This window comes from Belonocnema kinseyi, chromosome 6 (assembly GCF_010883055.1).
Source record: "Belonocnema kinseyi isolate 2016_QV_RU_SX_M_011 chromosome 6, B_treatae_v1, whole genome shotgun sequence".
Taxonomy (NCBI): domain Eukaryota; kingdom Metazoa; phylum Arthropoda; class Insecta; order Hymenoptera; family Cynipidae; genus Belonocnema; species Belonocnema kinseyi.
Genome location: NC_046662.1, coordinates 139,443,440 through 139,468,932, shown reverse-complemented (window position 1 = coordinate 139,468,932; position 25,493 = coordinate 139,443,440). Strand labels below are relative to the sequence as shown.

Genomic DNA, 25,493 nt, shown 5'->3' with positions numbered 1-25,493 from the left:
GCATCTTCCACAGAAATGTGAAGGATCAGTCAATGTCTTGTGAGCTAACGTTTGCTTTCCTTAAATCGCCCGGATTGAAGTCTGGTACAGAGGGTTTCATTTATAAATTAATATATATAATTTTAAATATATATAGAATTAAAAATTTGTCATATGGACAAACGCAGGATTTCATCGGGAGCGGGTGCTAATCTGAAAAATTGCACCCGCTCCCAGCGAAATCGTGATAAAATTTCAGCCACAACCACGTCTCACGACCGTGAGATCGGTGGTTGCAGTCTGTAAAGAAATCAATACGACGATCCAGCAAAAGCCTCGTGCACCCTAAGAACACGGAGCGACCCAAATACTACCGCTTTCTGCAATTTTCCCGCAAGTGTTTTAGCATATTGTTGACACGCAGGGATGCTTTTTAGGCCTTTAGCAAATGAAAGCTTGGCACCTCCAAGAGCGCCGATTATAAGGACGATTAGTTTAACAGAATATTCCGAGTACAATCGTTCTTTTCTTTTTCTCCTTGGTTATGATGTTTTTGTCAGTTGGTGCTGAAAATTCGATAACGAACATGGTTCGCTTCTCGGAGTCAAGAAGAACCATGTCAGGCTTCGAGTGAGCAACATAAACAATTGTCGAGAGTATAAAGTTCCAGTATATGCGGCACTTCCCACTCCCGACAATTGACTCGATTTCCCTAGGAGCATTTAGAGGAGCGATATTAAGGTTAATGCCGTAAGAGTGACAAAGATGGTAATAAAGCACTCTTAGTGCCGCATTGTGCCTTTGAATGTAGGTCGTTCCCGCGTGAGTTGGACAACTAGATAGTATGTGAGCTTAATGAAACCCTCCGTACCAGACTTCAGCCGTCGCCACCGTGCATCCTCTTATCGAGGAGCTGTTCACGAAAGTGTTTCTCTTGTGCTTTCTTAATCCGGGCTTTCAGGAGTGAGTACTCGAGACAGATAAGATTTGATGCATTTTGCTCACCACTAATACTGAAGTCAAGTCCGAGTGTTTCAGCAGACTTGTCCGCTGCTTTGTACAGAAACGCTCCTTTGCCCACTTCTTCGTGATTCCTGACCATTTTAAGAAGAGGGCCTCTTTCATTTGCAACTCTATGTGCTGTACCTAGAATAATCCTGTTGCGAAGACATTCAAGACTCAATATTCCGCGACCACCATGACGGCGTGAGATGTACAGTCGCGGAACGGAAGACTTAAGATGCATGCTTTTGTTTATGTGGATAACTTTTCTTGTCCCGATATCAAGGGATCTGATCTCGTTCTTCGGCCATGGAAATACTCCAAATAAATAGAGTACTACCGGGACGGCAAACATGTTCGTTGCAGATACTTTGTTCCTAGCCGCATATATATATATATATATATATGTGTGTGTGTGTGTATTACTATGAAAGTATCTATGTACCTCTAAGAATAAAAGGTTCTATGACAAGGATAATCCACTATTAGAAAATAAAAATATATAAATAAAACTAGGAGATAGAAGTATATGTAGAAAAGGTTTCAAAATTTTTTCTTTCAAGTAAAGCTAGAATTTAAGAATACCTTTTTTCGAAAATCGTTAATTCTAAGGTGCAAGTGCAATAATAACACGTAAGATATTGAACATAAGTTACAAAAATGTGCAATCGATAAAAACATCTAAAAACAGGAACTAAAAGATTATTTAGAATCAATCATTTATTATTGACACAGTATTGTCATAAAGAATAATAGGATCTTCTAAGAAGTATTAAACTAGGATGTCCTATATGCTTTATGTCAATTTGCGAGCCATTTTTTTATTTTAAAAAATTGTTGGGCCTTAAATTTGAGACCTAGAATCCTCTTTAGCTCTTAATTTTCGTATGATGCCGATATTGCTTATAACTCTGGTTTCGGAACAATAGGTGTGGTGAAGCTAACCCCTGGCGAACTGGAGGAACCGAATGGAGCTTCTACAAAGTATCCGTGAAGACCTTATTGGGTCTATATTCGGTTCCTTTTTTAAAAACTCAAAAAAAAAACAGCAAAATCAACTTTTAAATTGTTGAAATTCGGATTCTACGTTAAAGTTCCCTACAGAAGGTCACAGAATAATTGCAATAGTTTTTTTTTGCAACGGTAAAAAGTTAAAAAACTATAAGACGTATAACGCCTGTTGACTGTTACTTACAGGCGATGCGTTTGAAGTGTAGCAGTCAACAGGCGTTATACGTCTTATATTTTATTGAACTTTTTATTGTTGCAAAAAAAAAACTATTGCGATTATTCCATGACCTTTTATGAGGAATTTTAACGTAGAATCCGAATTTCAACAATTTAAAAGTTGATTTTGCTGTTTTTTCGAGTTTTTTTAAAAGGAACCGAATGAGAATCCAATGGGGTCTTTACGGATAATTTTTAGAGGCTCCATTCGGTTCCTTCGGTCCGCCAGGGCGAGCATAGATCGAGAACCCTTAGTTTTAAATAAAAAAAAATGCAAAGCAGATGAGAATTGTGGGCTGAAAATTGATTTGCCTACTGACACTTTCTTCACTCCACTATGTGTCGGGTATTACGCGGTTATCGTAAGGGCCATCAACACTGCGCATTTCATAGTCTAAGCAGAACTAATATGTATTAAAAAATTACGCCTAACCCGGGGCCTGAGTAGCGCTTTGGAGCATATCCACCCTGTATATCATAACAAAAGTTGTTTGGTGAACGTTACAAAATTATTGAATGTGTTACTTTTTACAGCAGCATTGGCGCAGGTGGGTTCTGTTGGCACCTTGGCGCCTGTTAAACCAGGACCACCTACAAATTTGCCTCCCTACTTATGGGGTCACATATCAGCCGTGACCGATCATGTGACATCGGCTAATTTATATGCGGTAAGAATAACGAAACCAAGATAAACATAAAATATTATATATAATAACAAAGATTCATTGAGTTCCTAACAAGAAGGATATGTACATAGAAGGCGGACATACATTATGAACCCAAAGGGCGAGTTACAGCTTATATCTCTTATATTTTTTCATATCGCTTTCAAAATCATTATCGGAAAATTGGGGAAGAATGTAAATTGTGGTACCTTAGCATATCATATTGAAGTCTGACTAAATTTTAATTTAGACTCAAATTAATTTAGAAATAAGGCTTTTAAAAATGAGCAATTTTATGGAAATATTATAAAATTTATTTTATAACATTAAAGTTTTGGATAAAGACAAGAGTTAAATTTATCCAGCAGATGTATTATCCAAATACTTGTATTTGAAAAAGGTTTTTGCTGTGTTTACTCGCGAAACGTATAGCTTTCTATCGGATCTCGTTGTAAATGACATTTGATCATATAAATATTCAGGAGCGCCCTGCAAGAGGACCGAGGAAGATAAAAAATAAAGTTGCTCTTCCTACTAATGATTAATTTGCAACCAGCCAGATTCATGAAAGCTGTCTGTAAGATGATCATAGTCTTTTATTTCTCATGTGAATCAGAGACTCGCATTTGGCACACACTGTATTCTTCTATCCTTCAAAATGCCACTTTGGCAGGGTTCATATGTCGTATATAAATATTCGAAAGGGGTAGCACCAATGAACAAGCAAACGCCTTTAAAGTTGTTGATAGGCAAAATAATGGATTTAGCAGATTTTATAACAAGAGCTCGCAACCTTATTACATCTCGCTGTGAATTTCAATACCATCAAAAATATGGTGGTACTGGATTCTAGAACTTCGCGCTTGGAGCGGACATATACTTGTGTATTGTCCGCCTACACCTGATGACCATCATACCTAATTGGCCAATCCAGTCTTTCTTTTTTTAATCCTTGAGAACGGAAAGCCAATTCGAATTGGTGTTATATCCATTGTCCATATTAACCTGATTTGCCAATCCTAAATAAGCCAATTTTAAAAAAAGCCTGGATTAGCCAATCAGGTTCGGCTAGTCCCCACGGTGGGGCATCTGACCAATCACAGGCATCGTAGATAGTAGACATAAGAACACCATAACCTGTTACCTCAGTTTCAGTTCAACCCTTAAGAAGTGCGGTGCAATGTTCACGAAACGTCGACAAAATTCGTAATTTCTTACACGACTAGAGCCCGAAATATCTCTTTTTAACAAGCTTTCTAATTGTTTATCAAGTTTGAACTTAATTTATGTGGTCATATTAATAAGGAATAACATTAAAATTATTCTTACACGATTAGCCAAATATCTTTAGGAAAATGTGTAAGTTTTGTTCAGTTTAAGCCTCCTTATACTTTTCGCTTTCAAGAAATTTATATGACAAGGGTAATAATTGAGGGATGTGGATAGGAAAAGGGATACATTGTACAGTAGGATAAGGCGAAAAAATAACTTTTTTAGTTTTGCTATCAGGATAGGAAATATCTTATTCTGCGTATAAGAATATTCTTCTGTGGCTTTTTGCAGATTTTTAAAACGATATCTTCCGTTAGCAGAAATAATTTTAAGCTTAAAACTTCGAAAAAAGTGATTTTTCTACATATTTCAATGCTGCTTCCACAATTATCAGCAGAATCATTTCCCCTGTACAAATTCATTTAGTGCAATATGTCATTTGATTTCGAAAATCATTTTTTGAAGAAAAAAATCTGGTGGCAAATAAAGTTACGTAAAGTCACAATTTTACTTTAAAACTGAAGAAGTTTTGTTATCTAAAGTGTTTTTAAGGTGTAAAAAAATTGTTAATTAATTCTTTTTATAGGTCTTTTATACCATGAAGGTCTAGATGCGTTTTTCAGAAAAACCGATTTTTCGAACTTTCAATTTTAAAAGTGTCCCATTGACTAATATTTAAACTTAAAGGGATTTTTTTCTTTAAATTCCGGGAATCTCTACTTTTATATTTTCCTATACATAGCTCCATACCAGTTAAAAGGGCCCTTTTTATGCAAACTCCTACTAATATTTTTCATGATTATCGAATCATTATGCTGTAAGTGATATCTCCATATTTTTTGTAAATAGAATTAGTATATTCTCTCAATTTACAATAATAAGATATTTTGTAAAAGTTTATGCTCTTTTTCTTCGGTTGTGTTACTAGGCTGAACTCTTATACCTGGATGGTTACGCTTGTGTGTACATGATAATATTTAAATATGTCCACAAAATACGTTCCTGAATTAAATTATGTTTAGTTAAGGCAGCTTAGTCTAAAATGATGGTTTTTTTTAATAATTTACTGCAAAACTACTCTAATAATACATGTTTACTAATAATACTTTTATTATTTATTATAAATTATTAGTAATATATATTTTTTCATAACAAAATAGAACCAATTATGAGATACTAGTCTCCACTTCTGCTGATGTTGACTTCAAGCGCATGCATAATCGCTTCAGTAGTATGTTGCCACTTGCGTCGTAGCCTTTTTTCCTCAGGTTTCCACAGTATGGCGCTACCACTCAGCCAAAATTCTTAGTTAGAGACGGATAACGCCTAACAACTGCTACTGAAAGTTAAATGCCCATCTTGCTGGGTTTTTAAAAAGTTTTTGTTGCATGCTACGGAAGAGATACTATGTGGATCTAATTCTCTCACGTTAGTAGCGTCTTTTTTCAGCAAATTATTAAAGAAACACTATTTTTGAAAAAAGTGTTTTAACTAAACGGAAATTGATTCATGGACGTTTTTTGTAGAAATATTTAAATATTTTCGATTACCCACAAGCGCAACCATATAAGTAGAAGGGTTAAACCTAGTGACACACCCAACGAAAAAGATCGTGAACTGATGCAAAGGAATTAGAAATATCGTATCATTCGTATTAAATGGCATAAATCACTTACAGCTAAATCATTCAATAATCCTGAAAAATATTTGTGAGAGTCTGCATAAAAAGAGTCCTTTTGGCCAGTATGGAGCTACGTATAGGAAAATATAGTTGTATATATTTCCAGAATATGAGGCTAAAAAAACCCTTTAAGTTGAAATATGAGTCAACGGGACATATTTGAAATGGAGATTTGAAAAATCGCTTTTCTCTTCTTCTGAAAAATGCACCGAAACTTGGCAAGTACCACACGTGTTATACTTTTTTTCGAACATGAAATATACCTACTTCCTGGTACTTTCTAAATAAGAGTAGATTGCCCTACAAATTAAAAAGTTACATAATTGACATTGCCGCTTAGGTTGACTTTTTCATTGCTAAAGCTGTATCTATATGGAAGTTATTTGGGAGCGTGATATCGTTTTTCGCCATCGCTTTGTAGAGGTGCCGACTGTTAGATACTTACGCCACGGAGAAAATGTCCCTAGATAGAAATGGGTTGACTGTCAGCCATACGCTGGCAATTACGTATAAGTTGCAAGAGTTGTGAGAATGCCACATCCAATGATAGCCTAGAGCAGCAATTTACCTTTACGCTTACGCCCGACGGATCGGCGCGCGAATTTTAAATCCTAAAAACTCCAAATGTGTAGATTAATTCAGAAAAATATATTATGTTACATTGAGTATAAGTGCTACTTGTAAAATGTTATTTGAGCCTGCATTGCAAGATTATTTGATTATATTTCTAGTCATGAACAGTTTAAGGCGAGATAATTGAGCTTGACTTTAAAATTGAATTTATAGTCGAATTTTAGATATAATGTAATCAATTTTATCATTATATACAGGAAGGGTAATTAAAGAGATCGTGCAAAATGCATTGTTGTCTTTATAATATTTACCATTAGTGTCTTTAATCAGAAATAATAACACTATGCGAAGCGTTAACATATTGCATAACATTATGCTCGACCTTTCTTGCCGTAACAAACCGTATCATTTAGGTTTGCATGCCCTCCCCCCACCACCATTCACACACACAAACACCTCGCTGCTGTAAAGTATCACTTTCATATTATCTTTAAAAACATAATAAAGCTATTCTAAGAAAAAACAAGTTTTTAAAGGTGAAGTATTGCCTAAAAATAAATATAATAATATTTTGGACCCTCTGGAGGAGCCGCCACATAATGGTAGGAAATACACTTTTTTCATTTAAAAATGTCCGGAGCTTTCAATTTTGGTCCGATTTTTAAGTTGTTTTTTTTTTTTAATTAAAGTTCATTGAATTCTGAAGCGTTTGACGCTCTGAAATTTTGTCTCTTCTACTTGTTTATTAATAATTTTTTCACTCAAAGTATGGAAAAACTGAAATAATTTACATAACAATTCTTTACGCTTTAATAACTGATTAGGTAAACTTTATATTTTCTTTATTGAATGTTTAGGGACTCATAGAATACAAATAATTTGCTCATTAGTCCATTTATTTGTTATAAACAAATTTTATGAACAAATTAGCAAATAGTCTTATTATCGGTAAACAAAATTTATGTTTACTGAAAGTAATTCATATTAATGCAGGAATGATATATAATTACAAGAATGATTTAAAATTTTATAATAAACATTGTTATAAACACTTCTTATGGCAAAATATTAAAATTTCAGATTTTTTCAAATTGATGAATGACTGCTAGTCACCAAGATATCAGAAAAATTAACAATAACAATTGTTATAAATAATTCTCGTGATAAAATATTCAAATTTAAGGTTGTATCAAATTTTAATTTTCTTTAATCGCTAGAACAGCTACTGATATTCCTGAAAAATGTATCTTTTATAATATTTAGTAAAATATAACAATTCAAATCTTTATAAATAATTTATATAAACAAATTCCAAATTTTGTCAATTTCGCGTAAAAAAATCTGGTTCCTTCAAATCAATAATTTATAAATAGAATTCATTTCCGTAGCCATGGTGTTGTAATTGAGAGACGCGTGTGACTCGTCTTTTGATTGCTTTGTTTGAATTAAACACGCGATATTGAGGAGAGCGTCAGAGTTAAGAGTGAGGGGCCGAATTGGGCCGAAGAGTTGAAAAGACGATTTTAAGAAGTATTCGGTCGTGGAGAGTACCAGCGAGCGAAGGTTTCTGGACGTGGCTTGTAAACAGAGTATTGTACGTTCAATTTTTTTTATTTCCAGTCCTTTCGATTTTTATTCATTATGACGACCGTGACAGGACTGGAATTTGTGAAACGTGTATAAAACTGTGTGGAACGCTGGATAGAGTGGTATTTTATTGTGCCATAACCTTTGTGTTGAGCTGCAGTTTCGCGTCGAGTTCTGCAAGAGATATAATTATGGATGCGGCGAAAAAACAAAAAAGGGCTCTGAGGAGGTCTTTTACCAATGCACTTACGGCTTTTGATGCGGCATTTTCGGCAGAGGATAGCACTCGCGAAGTAAAAAACGTCGTGTTTCTGCTCGTGGAAGCAAAGATGGCCAAACTGGACAAGGCTCATGAAGTATATAATAACCTTCTATTTGCCGCTGAAGATGACGACGATGTTTGCGAAGGAGCCGGAATCGCATGACTCTTATAAAACGAATTATTTGACGGAAAAGTTGAAAGTGGGTGACTTATTAAAACTGACTCAGCTGTGATGATTACTTCAATGTTCCAACGAGAGGCCAATCTATCCGATTTGTGGAATCTAAATATTATTGGTAACACAGATCCGATTAAAAAGTTAGAGAAATCAGTAACGGATGAGCAAACTTTACATTTTTTAATTAAAACCGCAAAAATTGATAATAAGGGTCGATACGAAGTTAAATTACCATGGGTGGAAGATCACGCTCTTATTTCAACTGTTTTCAGTAAGGCCCCAATTTGATAGAATTAATCCCGGCGTCTTTAAACAGATTTCGTGAAGGTGAAATCGGCGTAATTTCTGATATCCGAAAAGCTTTTTTACAAATAAGTCTCAGTGAAGCTGATTGAGATTATCTACGTTTTTTGTGGGTGAAAAATGGATAAATTATAACTTTTCGACACTGTCGCGTAGTTTCTGGTCTTGCTTGCAGTCCATTTTTATTAGCAGTGGTTCTCATTTTACTTTTAAATACGGCATACGATAAGGCAAATAAAAACACAGACACATATTGGAGTATAGGCACTGTAGAGAAATTAAAAAGGGCCTTTTATGCCGATAATTGCGTGACAAGTCTAGAATCACACGCTGAATTAAACCTTTTTATTCGGGAATCCACAGAACTGATGCTGTCGGGTGGATTTGATCTGCGCGGTTGGAAGAGCTCGGAGCACGTGACGGAAAATGAAACGGCGCTTGTTCTAGGAATTTTGTGGAACATGAAAAAGGACAGCTTATCTATTAATCTAGGTGCTTTAGATATAAATATTCCCGAAAAAGTTACAAAAAGAGCCATCTTATCCGCAACACATCGCATTTTGGATCCAATAGGTATAACATGCCTTGTTTCCCTGCAGTCTAAGTTACTGCTTCAAGAGCTGTGGGAGGAAAAGATCGATTGGGACACGGGGATAAAAAGCATTCAGAAAGAAAATTTGTTGACTTGGCTAAATGATTTATCAGTTTCAAAACAAATACAAATGACGCGATATCTCGGTAAAGGGGACTTATCGCTGCATATTTTTGGAGACGCGAGCGGTTCCGCTTATGCTGCGGTAGTTTTTGCGAAAGTTGAATTTGAAAATACGGTGTCTGTCGTACTTCTGAATGCTGAATCTCGAGTTGCACCTGAAAAGGCAACTATTCCGCGTCTTGAGCTAATGGTCTCTACGATAGCGGTAAGACTGACAGGTGCTGCAGTTCAGTCCTTAACTCGAAAAGTTAATAAAGTCACGTATTGGACCGATTCTACGACGGTATAAGCATGAATAAAGCGCGACTTACAATGGAGAACATTTAGTTGGAATCGGGTAAAAGAAATAAGATCGCTCAGTGCAATAGAAGACTGGCGTTACGTGCCGGGCCATTTGAACCCTGCCGATCCCTCATCACGGGGTTGCAGTCCATCGAAACTGGTCGAATCGAAATGGTGGTTAGGACCTCGATGGCTTTATGGCGCGGAACCCGACTGGTCTACAATAAAACATGAATTCAATGAAGAGGAGGTGAGGAACGAGTTGAAAAAAGGAGCCTTGGTGCATATCGTGAATTTAGAAAAATCAGATTTTAAGGTGAGTGATTATTTTTCATCGTATACGAAACTGATTAGATGCTTGGCTTGGACACAGCGTTTTTTGAAAAACTGTAAATTTCTTATTTCGTAGAGCGAATTTAAAAAATCGAATCTAAAACTGTCTCGTTTTATAAAAAAGGAACACTCAAAATTATTTTTAAAACATGATGAGATAAGAGTAGCAGAAATTAAACTCTTAAAGTACTTGCAAGAGCAAATTTTTAATGGTGCTCTTCAAAGTAAATTAACACCATTTAAAACATTCTTGAACGAAGATAACGTGCGCTTATTGAAAACAAAGATTTTTAACCGCGTTGATGATTCTAAGTTTTTCTGTCCCATCATTTCAGATAGTAAGCATGCCATTGTCTTTATGCTTGTACAGGAAATACATGAAAAGTTAGGGCACATAGGAGCCAACGTAATAATGAGCCATTTAAGGGAAAGATTCTGGATTATTTCCTTGCTCAAACTTATACGAGCGATTATATCTAAATGCGTCATCTGCGTAAGACCAAAGGCAAAACACGCTGAATCCGAGACTCCTACTTTACCTTTTGATCGCGTTCGCTATGCATTGGCGTTTTCTTTTTGTATTGTACGTTCAACTTGTTTTTTTTTTCATTTCCAGTCCTTGCGATTTTTAGGCACCATGGTGTTCAAAGTTATCTTTTCTTTTAATAACTTTCACTAGTTTAAATATTCCCTTTCAGTAATATGTGCATTGGACTAAGAGTTTTTTTCACAGTTGTATTCTTTTCTGCATTACATTATATTTGTTTTATTTATTTGTTTCGTTTTCTAATTCTGGGATTTTGTGTTAATAATAGATGTAAGTACTAAATAATTTTAGCCGATTGTAAAAAAATTTATTGGGTTTAATATTTGCCTAATAAATGGTGTTCCATTAATACAAAATGGATGCATTAAAAGTTCTCAAAAAGACCCTATCCGATTTTTTAATTTCGAATTCCAATGAAGGTGTGGAAGATTTGGCGCAGTATTTAAAAAGAGAATTTAATTTAAGCGATAAACAACTGGAAAAGGTTAAAAACAAATTTAATCATGATCTTATCCCTCATTTTAAAAGGAATGGGCAGAGTTCAGCATTTAGTAAAGCTTATTTCAACAAGTTCACAGGTTGGTTGAACACATATTTTATCTGGGATTTCTACCTGAAAGTAATGACAAATGCGGAAGGCCTAACTCAGGATGAAAAATGAAATTATGAATGATTTACCGATTCCTTACACATCCGAAGAAGCTTTGGCGTTAATAGAGGAAGCTTATTTGTCCAAAAGTCAGTATCACATGATCCATATGCAGGAAAAAAAGAAAAATGCTGATATTTACCCAGCATACGACAATTTGGCAAAATCTAAAGAAAAATGTTATCCAGATTCGATGAAGGTAACAAAAAAGTGTTTTACAATCGGTTTAGAATCTTTCTTAGATCATACGATATCTCGGATTTTTAAAAATCGTGATATTTCTCTTCCATTTACGGATATAAGGACACCTCATAAATTGAAGTTAATTGTGAAATATGGTTGTGATGGTTCTTCAAGCCAAAGCACGTACAAGAAAAAGAAACATGATTCAGATATGGTGGATAATAGTATCTTCACGGTTTCAATGGTACCACTGCGATTTCACTTAAAGAATTTGGTATATTATTTAGTATGGTAAAATCCTAATACTTCGTCAACATCATATAGTAGGCAAATACTATATGGATTCGCAAAAAAAGCAGAAAAAACCAATTCAGTAATATCATCACTTCAAAAAGAAATCGATGAAATGAAGCCCACAATAATAAAGAACGATTCCGGTACTTTTGTGATAAAAACTGATATGATGTTGACGATGCTCGACCAAAAAGTTTGCCAGGCGTTTTCTGGAACTTTATCATCTATGACTTGCAACATTTGTCAAGCTACACCTAAAGAGATGAATAACTTAGATAGAGTCAAAGGCAAAGTTATAGATATCAAGTCATATGATTATGGATTGTCAACACTACATGCTAGGATTCACTTTATGAAAAATCTTTTACATATAGCCTATCGACTCGATTTTAAGAAATTGTGAGTAGATACGGATGTATATAAAGATTTGCAAAATAGGGCGAAGACTCGAATTTGCAAAGCTTTACATCAGAAGACAGGGTTGGTAATACAGTCGGTGAAATAAGAGCGTGGTCACTGTGGTGAGAAAATGAAAAGACTCAATACGAAAATTCTTTCAAATATTGTTTTATTTGATCGAAAACTTTCATGCAAATACATTAATAGCAGGTCTAAATACCTTCAGCGTCAATAATGGCTTGGCATCTTCGAGGCATACTTTGGACTGAACCGCGATTTGGGAAATCATCGACATTTTTCACCTCTTTGAAACGATTCACCCACTTACTTACACACTGTTTTGACTTTTCCATATATTTCGCAGTAGCCGCTTGGATCATTTTGGGACCTTTAGGGCGCGAGCACACAAAAACTGCTTCGAAGCGCGAAGCGTATGCGACCCGCATTTTGGAAAACTGCTCGGTTCGTATTAAAAAGAACAGTCAGCTGATTCTCTTTCAGAAAGCATGAAGGACTATACTAACCTCTATATGAACAAAAATTACAGCATTCGCATTTACCGATCGCTAGTAATCGTGACCACGCTCTTATTTAACCGACTGTAGATGCAGTCAAACAAGGCTCAGGCACATCCAATGACGGGAATACCGCAAGAAGGTTTTTTGCAGACCCTGATATAACAACAGAAATTACAGGGATATACTTGGAGTTGGTGGAAATATTTGCGTACATTCTGCATAAATTAATAAGTACAGAGCCAACTGACTTGGAAACATTTCAAATCCCGTCTTCTGATATGAATCTCTGCAAACTTAGGGGTTTGCCTATCAAGTCGGTGGGTTCTTGTCAAAAGATTTTATATTGAGTGAATCTTAGCATGCAGTGTTATGATTCATTTTCAATCTATTGCGATTGAAACGCCGACTTTTTCTAAGTGAAACTGCCAAAATTTGGAATTTGTTTATCTAAATTGTTTATAAAGATTTAAGTTCTTATATTTTACTAAATATTATAAAAGATACATTTTTCAGGAATATCAGTAGCCATTCTAGCGATTAAAGAAAATTAAAATTTGATAAAACATTAAATTTGAATATTTTATCACGAGAATTATTTATAACCATTGTTATTGTTTACTTTTCTAATATTTTTGTGACTAGCAGTCATTCATCCAATAGCTTAAAACATTTTCAGTGCAAAAACAAAAAATTTCTGTGTGAAAGGGCCAAAATTTTGAATTCGGTTATCCAATTTGTTGATAAAAATTCAATGTTTAATAAAAAATTAATGTTATATTCTATCAAATATTATTGAATATTTATTATTTTAAGAAATACCTGAAGTCGTTCTGGCGATTGAAGGAAATCCTAATTTGAAAAAATCTGAAATTTTAATATTTTGCCATAAGAATTGTTTATGCCAATGCATCTTAGTCTTATTAACTTTTACTTTACCATTACTTACAATTTTCACGCTTCTAATCTAAGCGACTTCCGTTTCCTTTTTCTTTCATTTTTTTATACCTCCATTTACCTTTTTCACATGCATTCTTTCATTCTCTCTCATTCGATCCTCTAGCACCCTCCAACCCTCCAACATGCTCCCATGTTTCCTCCTCCCATTCACATATTCTACACTTTCTGTTCTCTTCTTTTTCCCAGTACATCCCCTCCCTTACCTCGTTTCCCTGTCTAAATCTTTTTATTCTGGTCCACTTTCTCTCTCCCCATCCCTTTTCTAAATACTTTGGCACCCCTTCCTTTGCTATCATCTTATACCATTTATTGTATTTTGATTCCTCAATCGCCCCTCTAATCTCCTCTACCTTTGAATTATTAACTTCTTCCTGCTTCTCTAGCTTTTGCTCCAATGACTCCATCTTATTTTCTGACTTTTCCCTGATTTCTTCCCATTTTTTTATTTCTTTTTAAATTCAGCCATTTCCTGCCTAATTTCCTGCTTTAATTCCTCTCCCCCTTTCTCCTGCTTTTCTTCATAAATCCCCATTACCTCTATCATCACTTCTCGAATTTCCTTTCATCTTTCTTCTTTCATCGACACTTCATTTTCATCTCCGTTACCGTCAGCACCTTTACTGTCATCGCTTTTCCCTACCAATCTTTGCTTTTTCGGCGGCGATCTAAACATTTTCTAGTATTTTACACTCGCCCCGATATCTTCCTTCTCTTCCCTGCTTTCCCTCTCCCCTCTCTTCCTTTTGATAAATGCTTCTTTCGGCGTACTGAATACTTCCTGCTCTAACTCTGTTTCTTCCGCGGAGATACTCGCTCCGTTAGCCATGATTCAAATTTAAACTTTCCCGCCTTCTATACTTCCCTGCCTCTACCGTCGCTGTCTGGTACCTGTCTCGCCTTTCTTTGTCGCTAACCATCCCTGCTACTACCAATCCGTCAACACAGTCTTCCCACCCTGTCACTAATCTCCAACAAACTTCCACACAAATCTGTCTCAATCTTCCAAAATATCTACCTCCCCTTTGGAATCGTACAATCCCTCAATTAGATCTCTCATATCCACACACTTCTACACACTTCCACAATCCACTCACCTCAAATTTCACCACAATATCAGAAAAACTCAGCATCAACAATTCCCACTACTTTACACCTTCATGCCGGAAACGGAAGTCGTTTTAATTATTTTTAAAGTTTTGCTTAAAAGTCTTTTACGCACATTTTAAAAATTTCAGGAAATAATTAAAAATATTTTGTGTAACAGAATTGTTAATCATTGGTTAGACTCGGCCTCGCCTGAGAGGAAATGGAACTCCCCGATGGGACCTGAACTCCCGAGCGACAACGCGCCCCATAGTCAGTCTTTGCTCGTCTGCCCTAGGGATGGGTAATGCTCGGCGAGAACAGGTTCTCGGTTGCACGATTTAAACGGTATGCGAAGGTTCCAAGGAATCGAAGAACCGGAAGTGGTAACCGGTTCTTCGGTTCCGGTTCCATTATTCCCCCACTATTCAAAATGCCCGCGTTTATTTAAAAATTATACTATACTATATACTATTCTATACATTTTCAGTAACCATAGAAGGTAAAATACAAATATCTACAAAATTCATGTTCTTATTTTCAAATTGAAATTTGTGATATTAAATGATATGAACAGGATGCAGATGAACCTCAAACTACCAACAGTACTCCACCTTCTTATTTATACCCATTATTAATACAAAGAAGTTTTCTCAAGAAATAGAATAAGTGTCAGCTCAGTCGTTGTTCAGGAATCCCGTCCCAAGTGGGCCTCAAACTTCTTCACAAAAATTTTAACAAAGCAGCTATCAACTTTGCAAAACTCTTATTATCCCACTGCCAAGAACCATGAGTTTTCTATGCTTATAAATCAATTTAGAAATAATGGTTACAGTACGACATGTCAAAAGCATTTGCCGTTCTACATAATAATAATATTAATAACGATTACTTTTTAATTTTCCTACTAATTATGATAAGGTAGCATTAGTATAATATAGTATACTATTTCTCGTTTAAGGCATTTTTCAATTGTTCAAACAATTCCCATTTTTTTATATTTTTCCCTTTTGTCGATAGAATTTTTCATTCTCAATAATAATAATTACAATAATTATTATTATATAATAATCGTTATTTTTATAATATTTTTATCTTCATAATAATTATTAATAGATATTTAATATCTAACAATTTAATGTATTATCATTAAAATGTACAGCTTTTTTAAAATAAAGCAATTATTTATGTGGGACCGCGAGTCATACGGTAATCGGGCGGGCATACGCAGTGGTTTGTACTTGTTTGAAGTAACTTATCTCATTTTCTCACTCCTAATCACGAAAGAGTGTAAGTGAAAAAAGGAAAGAACTTACTTCTTCTTTAGTGTGCATCAGAATGCGCATGTGTCGGATGTAGACTCTACAATCGTATGTACACAACATGCTCGTCCCAGCGCTCGTAACGAGTGCCCCGAACTCTTCTACGCATGCGTCGTGCTCATTTTCAGATTCGTTGCTGTTCGCGCGCAATTTGAAATGCTAAAAAATAATATTTTTATTGATTATTATGAACAATGTCATTTTAACTTATATAAATGTTTATTCGACCGACATTAATGAATCTTGATAAAAATAAAAATTTATTAAGTGCATACTGTGTATGCATACAAGTGAGTACCAAAGGATATTTTTTATATACACAGTATGCACTTAATAAATTGCTATTTTTATCAAGATTCATTAATATCGGTCTAATAAACATTTATATAATTTAAAATTAGATTATTCATAATAAACAAGAAAAATGTTATTTTTTAGCATTTCAAATTGCGCGCGAACAGCAACGAATCAGAGACCGAGCTCGACGCATGCGTAGAAGAGTTCGGGCACTCGGTACGAGCACTGGGTCGTCCTACTCCTTCGTGCCGTCGCGCGTAGTCAGAAGTCACGCATCAGTTTTGTATAGAGAGCAGAAGAGAACTAAAGAACCGATTGGAGAGCCTGTTCCGGAATCGACTTTCGACAATTAAGGGCCGGTTCCAAATAACCGGTTCTGAGCCACTGTAAATGGTAATAAAACCGCTAATTACTTTTACCTCGCATCTTTTTATTTTGGGTTGAACCTTTTTCTCTCGGCGTCCACCGCCTACTTCCCTCCCCGGTAATAAGCGTAGAATAGAGAAAACTTAATATTTTCAGATTTCAGCGCAAAAGTGAAGATTATTCTATTATTTTGAATGCGCGATTTTTTTGTCTGCCTAAAATGTCGCAATAAGAATAAGATGCCTCCTAAACTGATTCACTTCTATTTCCATAGCGACCCCCAAACAGTTTTCTGTTCTCCCAAAGAGAACGTGTGTTCAATATATTTAATTCCTTCTAATTGTACCGGTAACGCACCTCACAGAGATATTTTTTATTCTTCAGAAGTGTTCATATTTTTATTTTATTTAATTCCTTCTAATAAGTTCACAAAATATGTGTAATAAGTTGTTTTAATTCCTGCATGCGGAATGTAAATTCTGAAATTTTAATTCTGACCAATTTATCTCTGTCTTTCTAGAGTTAAAATTATTTAAATTCACACATTTGCATACATTTCTTTGTTGCTTTTTATAAGACGTTTAAATAAATGATTAAAATATAAATAAATATAAATTCGAATATTTTTCGAATTTATAAGTTATAAAAAGTTTTAAAAATGAAAATAGGTTAAATAAATGCTTTCGTTTAATTTTAATAAGTCGATTGGGAGGAATAGGATTTGCACTTTTTCTGTTACCGTTGGGGGATTTTTAGACGGAGTCAAAATCGCGTATTGATAGGAATACAAATTCTTAATTTTTCTGAATTCAACGCTTGTTACCGGGTCCTTGGTAAGCAACCCTGCTTTACCTGGCGCCCAACAAAAATACATGCAACTTATCGTCATAAAATCCTAAAACTGCCGAGAAAAAGAGACATAACTAAAAATTTAAAATCTCTACTCTTGACTCTTACTATCAATTATGTACGATTTTCCTTTCTCTCCGCATACTATTGATACCATTGCCTTGCCAAACTCAAAATAAACGTCCTCCAATTCATACGTACCAACGAAATGATATATTTTTATAACATGATTTATATGCTCAAATAACCTGACTGGCTATGAATTTTTGCCTGACACTAACTACTATGCCTTAAGTTATTCGCAAAATGATTTTTGTTGTGTGTATATATGCAAAATGATACAAATGGTAATTCTTTTGTACCCATGATGTTTTACATTTTGCTGAAAATATTCGCCAAACATGAAGAAAAGTACGAAAGCGTTAGCGAGTTCGCATGCACAGCCCGTACCCTCACGACTCGCAGCAAGATCACGCACCGTATCTGTAGAACAAAGAGTCCTACAAAGAAAATAAACATGTTTTCGAACTCGAGAATTAATTAAATATCAAACTTAAATTCTCATTAAAATGTTATACTAAAAAAAAGTTAAAATATATATGATGCATCGGCCAAATATATACGGTGCCCTTCCTATGCAAATACTAATTTGATTTTAAAATATATGGAATTAAGATTAGGGAAAATTAAAGTAACAATTCCGAAAACTGACTCCGTGGAAAACGACAATGGCAGTCTAGATTTGGAAGGTGCCGCGGCATTCCAACCGAAAACACAAACTTTAAACAATATTAGACCAAGAATAAACGAAACTTTTGAATGTGATTTTTTTACGGAAAACAATACATGGTTCATTTTAGAAACCGACGAGCTTCTAGAAAGTGTAGAGTTTAATGAATTTAGAAACCAATAATATGTCCAATTTAACTTAAGAGAAAAATTACAAGAACCTCGACAAATCCCTTATAATAATATCGAAAACCGCAGCGAATTAAAAGATAATAACTCAAGATTACAAAACTCCGATGACAGTGAACCATTAAAGGACATAATTAGTTCAAGACAAAACAGAATACGTATACTCTCCACAACATCTAACAGGCCAAACAGACATTAACGAATACACAATAATAATACAGGTAACGACTATGAATCCGATAATCAAATTAATAACTAAACATTTGAAGCCACTTGTTTTCCATTCGGTATGATCCAAACGTCGTTTCAAATTATGAGTAATTGGCCTATCAAATTTCGAAATACTAAAGACGATTGCCTCGCGCATTTCCTCGAAGAACTAAAAAGATTTAAAAGGGGTTATAAAATCAACAATCGCGATATTCTAGAAAATTTAGACGCGTTACTAGTCGAAGATGCAAAAGATTGGTGCAAAATAAATAAAAATTCCTGGAGATCTTTATCGGATTTCACTTAAGATTTTAGAAATGCTCAAATAGATGAAAGGTTCTCGAAAGAAATAAAACAAAAAATTTAATTTTGTAACCAAAAAAGAAACCAAGATATCCATTCTTACTTGATTAGAATTAGAAAACTTTTCACTAAGTTGTATCCTAGAAAAAAATTGCGAAAGGGAAGTGCGCAGATCTTACAAAAACCTTCGCATCGAATACAAAATTGACATCAAGAGAAATGATTTTGAAACTTTCGAGCAATTAGAAGATTTAGGCGAAGAATGGGAAACTGAGCTAGACAAGTCTAAATCACAGTTCAAGTTTTACAAATTACAGAACCAACAACCAAGGACAAAAATGAACAAAAGCATAATAACGTTAACGGAGGTAAAGATAATTCTGAAAATAGTAAAGACATAAAGGAAAACAAAAATGGGCAAAGTAATAAATAAAAAGAAAACCAAAATCAAAACTTTAAGGGTGAAAAGCCGTACAACAATCGATTTCGATTTTCATCACTCGGATGTCCATTCCTAACATTTACAAACCAATATAAACAAAATTTTGTTTCAAATTTCCGACCTAGATTTGCACCTTGTTTCCAATCCAGGGTCAAAATAACCCAACAATTGAATTCCCAATAGAAAAAGCCGCTAATAGTTCGGGAAATAATAAGAACAGTAATAAACAAAATTCCCAAAAACCAAATTAAGGGCAAAAAAATAAAAAAATCGGGTAATGATAAGCATAATGATTCACAAGATAAAGGAACCCCGAGTCCAGACAAAAAGTACGATTCAAATACAAACGCGAATAAAAGAACGAATAATTCAAATTGTTATTGTAATCTACTAGGCCACTTTAAGAAAGAATGCCCTCACTATGCATACAACCAAGGAAACTGGAGGGTCGGGTATTAGAATCAAAAATAGAAACGCGTTTCCATTTAAGGACAAAATTAAAAAATAAATTATTCTCAATCTTGGTAGATACAGGCGCCACACACTCGTACGCTGCCAAGGAATTGCTGGATAAAATCCAGAATTAAAAAATTTCAATTCTCAAACCAGTCTCACGCAAATTAATGGTCGCGAACGGAGAAACGATAGATATAATGGGACAAGCGGTAATTCCAATCATCCCGGTAATAAGCGTAGAATAGAGAAAAAATAATATTTTGAAATTTCAGCGTAAAAGTGAAGATTATTCTGTTATTTTCAATGCGCGATTTTTCCATCTGTATAAAATGCCACAATAAGAATAAGATAACTTCTAAAATTATTCACTTCTGTTTCCATAGCGACCGCCACACTGTTTTCTAATCTCCCAAAGAGAATGTGTTTTCAATATATTTAATTCCTTCTAATTGTACCCGTAACGCACCTCACAGAGATATTTTTTATTCCTCAGAAGTGTTCATATTTTGATTTTATTTAATTCCTTCAAAGAAGTTCACAAAATATGAGTAATAAGTTGTTTTAATTTCTTCGTGTGGAATGTAAATTCTGAAATTTTAATTCTCACCAATTAAAATATAAATAAATACAAATTTGAATATTTTTCCAATTTATAAGTTATAAAAAAGTTTAATAATGAAAAATAGGTGAAATAAATGCTTTCCTTAAAGTTTAATAAGTCGATTGGGAGAAATAGGATTTGCACTTTTTCTGCTCCCGTTAAGGGATTTTTAAACGGAGGAAAAATCGTGTATTCACAGGAATACAAATTCTGAATTTTTCTGAATTCAGCGCTTGTTACCGGGATAATCGGGAATCAAATGAAACACCTCATGTTCAAGCTAGTCCCAAAGGACCCCGCACTAAATGTATGGGAAAATGGCTTTTGGTGGATTTAGTTGAAACTTTGTAATTTTTAAGGTTATAAGTGCTGGATGAAATATCCGTAAAAAAAATACAAAAAAGTGGATAGTTTTAGCGCTATGCGACGCTAAGCGCTCAAGATCAGTGAATAAAACGAATTACAATAGATTTTGTTACAAAAGCGATGTCAACATAGAAATCACGATTCAGATCGTGGTCTGTCATATTTTCACCTACACCGTTGACTCATATAGCGCGCTTCTCAAAACGATCAAATGCTAAGCGCCCAAGATTTTAACTTGACTAATTAATCACTTCTTTAAAGACAGAAATGCCGCTTGTCCTGAACGTAAGATGGGGCAAGTTCTACTTGATACACGCCAATTGTTATGTCGCGTATTTCTTCCAATGTAAGGCGAGGAAATTGTGGTACTTGAAGTTCATGCAGGCGATTCCAATTTGCATTTCCGTAGCGCATATTGTCCACTTCTACGCGTGCTTGCACAATATTTGGCTCACGAGCTCTCGCTATATATTCTCTTGCAAGCTCTGCTGTAGCGCCTTGCATCTCGATAGCAGAATGGTATCGATTAATTGTGGCATCAGCAATACGAAAGAAGTCCCTTAGATTGTGTACATGAGTCATCGGAATGTTTTTCTCGAAGAATTTGAAAATCGACTCTATTTGGCCATTTCTGGATTCCAATATCCATCTAGATTTCGTTGTTAGCCGAGCTTCGTTTGCTTCTTCCGTTACCAATTGACTCTGTCCTTGTTGAAGAAATGGTGGTATCTTGGACACAATTCCTCAGCGTTCTAAAAGTGATTGGGCATCTCTATATCCACGGTCCTCTATAAAAATATCATCAATGTTGAAAAATTCTCTCATACCTTGCACATCTCTTTCAAATTCGTTAATGAGCATTTGTGCGTCATTGTTTCGCGAGTCAAAAAAATATGTTCCTTGTATTTCAAGTATATATCCGTCTGGAGCAACAATGAGAGCAGGTTTAACCAAGTGACGTCCTTTATGTTTGCAGAATGACTGTCGAAGTACGCGAAAGTTACTGCTCTTCTGCATGTAGGCATAAGTTCCATCGATGATAGCAATAGCTCTGGGAATTTCTGGTTGTGGATTATAAAGTTCATTGGCGAATGATGTCACGTGTCTTTCAATGAATTCCTCTCGGCTTATCGCATTAAATCCAATGTTACCAGGCTCAAATCGCTGCATTAAAGACTCTCTTACAGTAGAAATGGCCATGTTTGCAGCTTGCCGGCTCGAATAATGAAAAATCACTTTCAGAAATTATCAGAAACACCTTGACGCATTTCGCAAAGGAAAGTCAGCAGATCTTTTTTCCTCACGTATCTGGCACCTTGTTCGTGTAACTGCGGAATAGGATCACAAAATGCATACAATTTTCTAAATTGTTCCTTTGCTATAAGAGGAATATAGCTTCAAACTCTTCATCAGTGAAACTATCCTCATTATTAAACGTCCCGGCCGCATGACCATTTGCTTCGTTACGAAGTTGCTGCAAAAACAGAAGTAACTGCTGTCCCGAAATCCTATATTCGCTTCTGGTCCAGGAAGCAAGGGGCCTAAGATGAAACCATGTTCATCCAAATGATTTAAGCATGCTCTTGTTTCTTCTGGAATGAAAATGTCCATGACAATAAAAGCGTTAACTCTACATTCAATTGAAAGCCTTGGAGTATTAACATCAACATTACAGAACATGCACGTTTGCCTGCCTGTTTGTGTAAGAACATTCAGTCTTAAACAGCCTGGGTCACGTTGGAGCTCCTCTATCTCATTGCGAATCGATTGATTGCAATTGAGACATAACCTACTCTCATCGGCGACTTCAAGTGGTGGTCTTCGCAGTTGAAGGTGTCTAAAAATTGTAATATTTTTCCTATCAGGATTATTATTTTCATCAATTCGAGCCATTTGTCCTGGTTGGTAGACTCTATCGCACACATAGCAATTAACTCCATCCATATATTTTTAATATAATAATAAGTGAATGCCGAGGTTTCAACTTTTTTAGTCATTAGGCCTACTTCCAGTTCGTCGTTCATTCTGAAGTCGTTCGCTTTTTGCTTTAAAAAGTGACAGTCGTTCATCATGCAGCATTCACTCATTATTTCCATCGACGACGGTATGTTTGTCTGTCATTTCTTTTGTGAAAGGTCTTTGAAAAAGTGATTTCTTAGTCAAGTTCAAATCTTCTGCCCTTAGCGTTGCCCGTTCTGAGAAGCGCGCTATATGAGTCAACGGTGTTGACTCATATTCTCATTGGTTTGGCTAAACATGTTACTGACCACTTCTTGATGCGTGTTTCGTATACAGACATCGCTTGTGTAGCTAAACTTCCTAGGATTGGTTTTATTCGTTGATCATGGGCTCTTAGCGCTCGGCCATCTGGCGAAGGGTACACTGTTATTATCGATGTAAACACTAGTTACTAATGTTACTTTTGATACCATTTCTGTCTTTAAAAAAGTAATGACTTAGTCAAGTTCAAATCTTGGGCGCTTAGCGTTTGATCGTTTTGAGAAGCGCGCTATATGAGTCAACGGTGTAGGCGAAAATATAACAGACCACGATCTGAACCGTGATTTCTATGTTGACATCGCTTTTGTAACAAAATCTATTGTAATTCGTTTTATTCACTGATCTTGAGCGCTTAGCTCCGAATAGCACTAAAACTGTCCATTTTTTGAATTTTTTTATGGATATTTCATCCGGCCCTTATAACCTTAAAAATTACAAAGTTTCAGCTAAATCCACCGAAAGCCATTTTCCCATACATTTAGTGCGGGGTCTATTAAAATCCGTAGGTATCTTAGGTACGGATATGCTAAATGCCCTACGGATGACCCTAGATTACGACTCAGAAACTTGAGGCCTACCAGGTTGTCCCCCCTACCGCTACCACATGGAAGCGTGCCCACAATCATACGACCACAATATCTGAAAATAAAACCGAAAATAAACCTAACATGAAAGTAAAAGTTAATTAGGAAATTAAAAGTGAAACTATTAAGGACAAACCCGTAATTAAAAAAGAAGAAAATAGAATTCTAGATATAAAACAAAAATTCGACGGTAACATTAATATCAAAATTACAATGGAACTTAACAAAAACAGCTTGACAGTAGAAGATAACGGAACTCCCCTATTACCTATCAATCCTCAACAAAACCAAAAAATTCCTAAATTCCTGTAATAAATCCTACGAAGGATATCCCCAGCCTAATAAGCATCCCCACGAGCAACAAATTCTAACCCCTAGAGATTATCCATACAAAAGACACTAACGAAGAGACAAGTACACAAAGCTCATTTGATCTAGACAAGTCTAGAATTAGGATAAGGAGTAAGAAGAATAATTGAGGAAAACTCTACCATGATAACAATTTTGGGGACGAATACAAAGATAGGGATTGTAACCTTTGGGAAAATAACAAAGTAACCAATCAGAAAAAAATCATAAACGGAATCTCAAAAAATCAATGAGATATCGGAAAGTGATAAGAAAGATGAATGGGTTCGTTTAAAAAATAAAGGAATTTAATTAAATAATATTACGGATAGTTTAGGACAAATTGACGAACGAAACAATAGTTCACCATAAATTTGCAAAGGTATTGTTGAGCTTAATGAAAGCTAATAACTGCAATTACAAAAGCTTCTCATAAATAAAATTAAAATTCAATCGGGAAAAGAACACGGGCAACCCATTTAACGAAACATAAAATACTAGGCAGTCTGATAAGTACCTGAAAATTCTAAGAGATGGCATTAGTATTCACTAATGTGAACCATTTTCGTCGAGCTTGATCTTTCAAATGACGCCTGTCAAAACTTCAGCCATTTATGTTTACGCATTTACAAGTTACAGCACTGAGAAGCGACTAACCTCCGAGTTTTTTTAATATGGAAAAATCTGAGTTTCGAGTTTTGATCAAACACTACTATCTTCGCAAGAAAACGATATCCGAGACCAAGGCTAAGCTGGGTAAGTATTACCCGGACTCTGCATCGACAGAAAATGTCGAAAAAATCGATGATATAATGGTGAATGACCCCAAAGTGAAACTGAGAGAGGTAGCTAATGCTGTAGGCATATCATTGGAACATGTGGGCAATATCGTGCATTCAGTTTTGGGCATGAAGAAGCTCTGCGCGCGATGGGTGCCGCGTTTTCTCACAGTGGACCAAAAAAGAATTCGTGCGACAACTTCCCAGCAGAATTTGACATTATTTTCGCGTAAGCTGACCGAGTTTTTGCGCCGATTCATAACCATGGATGAAACCTGGATCCACTACTACACTCCTGAGTCAACGCAACAGGCAAAACAGTGGGTTCCACCGGGCCAAAGTGCTCCGAAGCGTCCAAAAACGCAACAATGGGTCGGAAAGGTTATGGCCTCCGTATTTTGGGATGCACATGGCATAATATTCGTAAACTATCTTGAAAAAGGTAAAAACATAACCGGAGCATACTATTCATCATTATTGGATCGATTGAAAATCGAAATCGCCGAAAAATGACCGCATTTGAAGAAGAAAAACCCGCTTTATCATCACGACAATGCGCCAGTTCATTCATGCTTAGTTGAACAAGCAAAATTGTATGAAATCGGCTTCGAATTGGTTCCTCAGCCACCGTATTCACCAGACCTGGCCCCCAGCGACTATTACTTGTTCCCTAACCTGAAGAG

General features: G+C 35.4%; 1 protein-coding gene across 7 annotated transcripts in view; it reads left to right on the top strand.

The window, feature by feature from the left end:
- The window catches only part of LOC117174095, a 298,870-nt gene that overhangs the window by 225,192 nt on the left and 48,185 nt on the right, over window positions 1–25,493 (top strand). For all 7 annotated transcript variants that reach the window (XM_033362825.1, XM_033362821.1, XM_033362819.1 and 4 more), the window contains one exon: window positions 2,743–2,876. In XM_033362825.1, coding sequence (XP_033218716.1) covers window positions 2,743–2,876 — 134 coding nt within the window. The remainder of the gene's footprint in view (window positions 1–2,742; window positions 2,877–25,493) is intronic.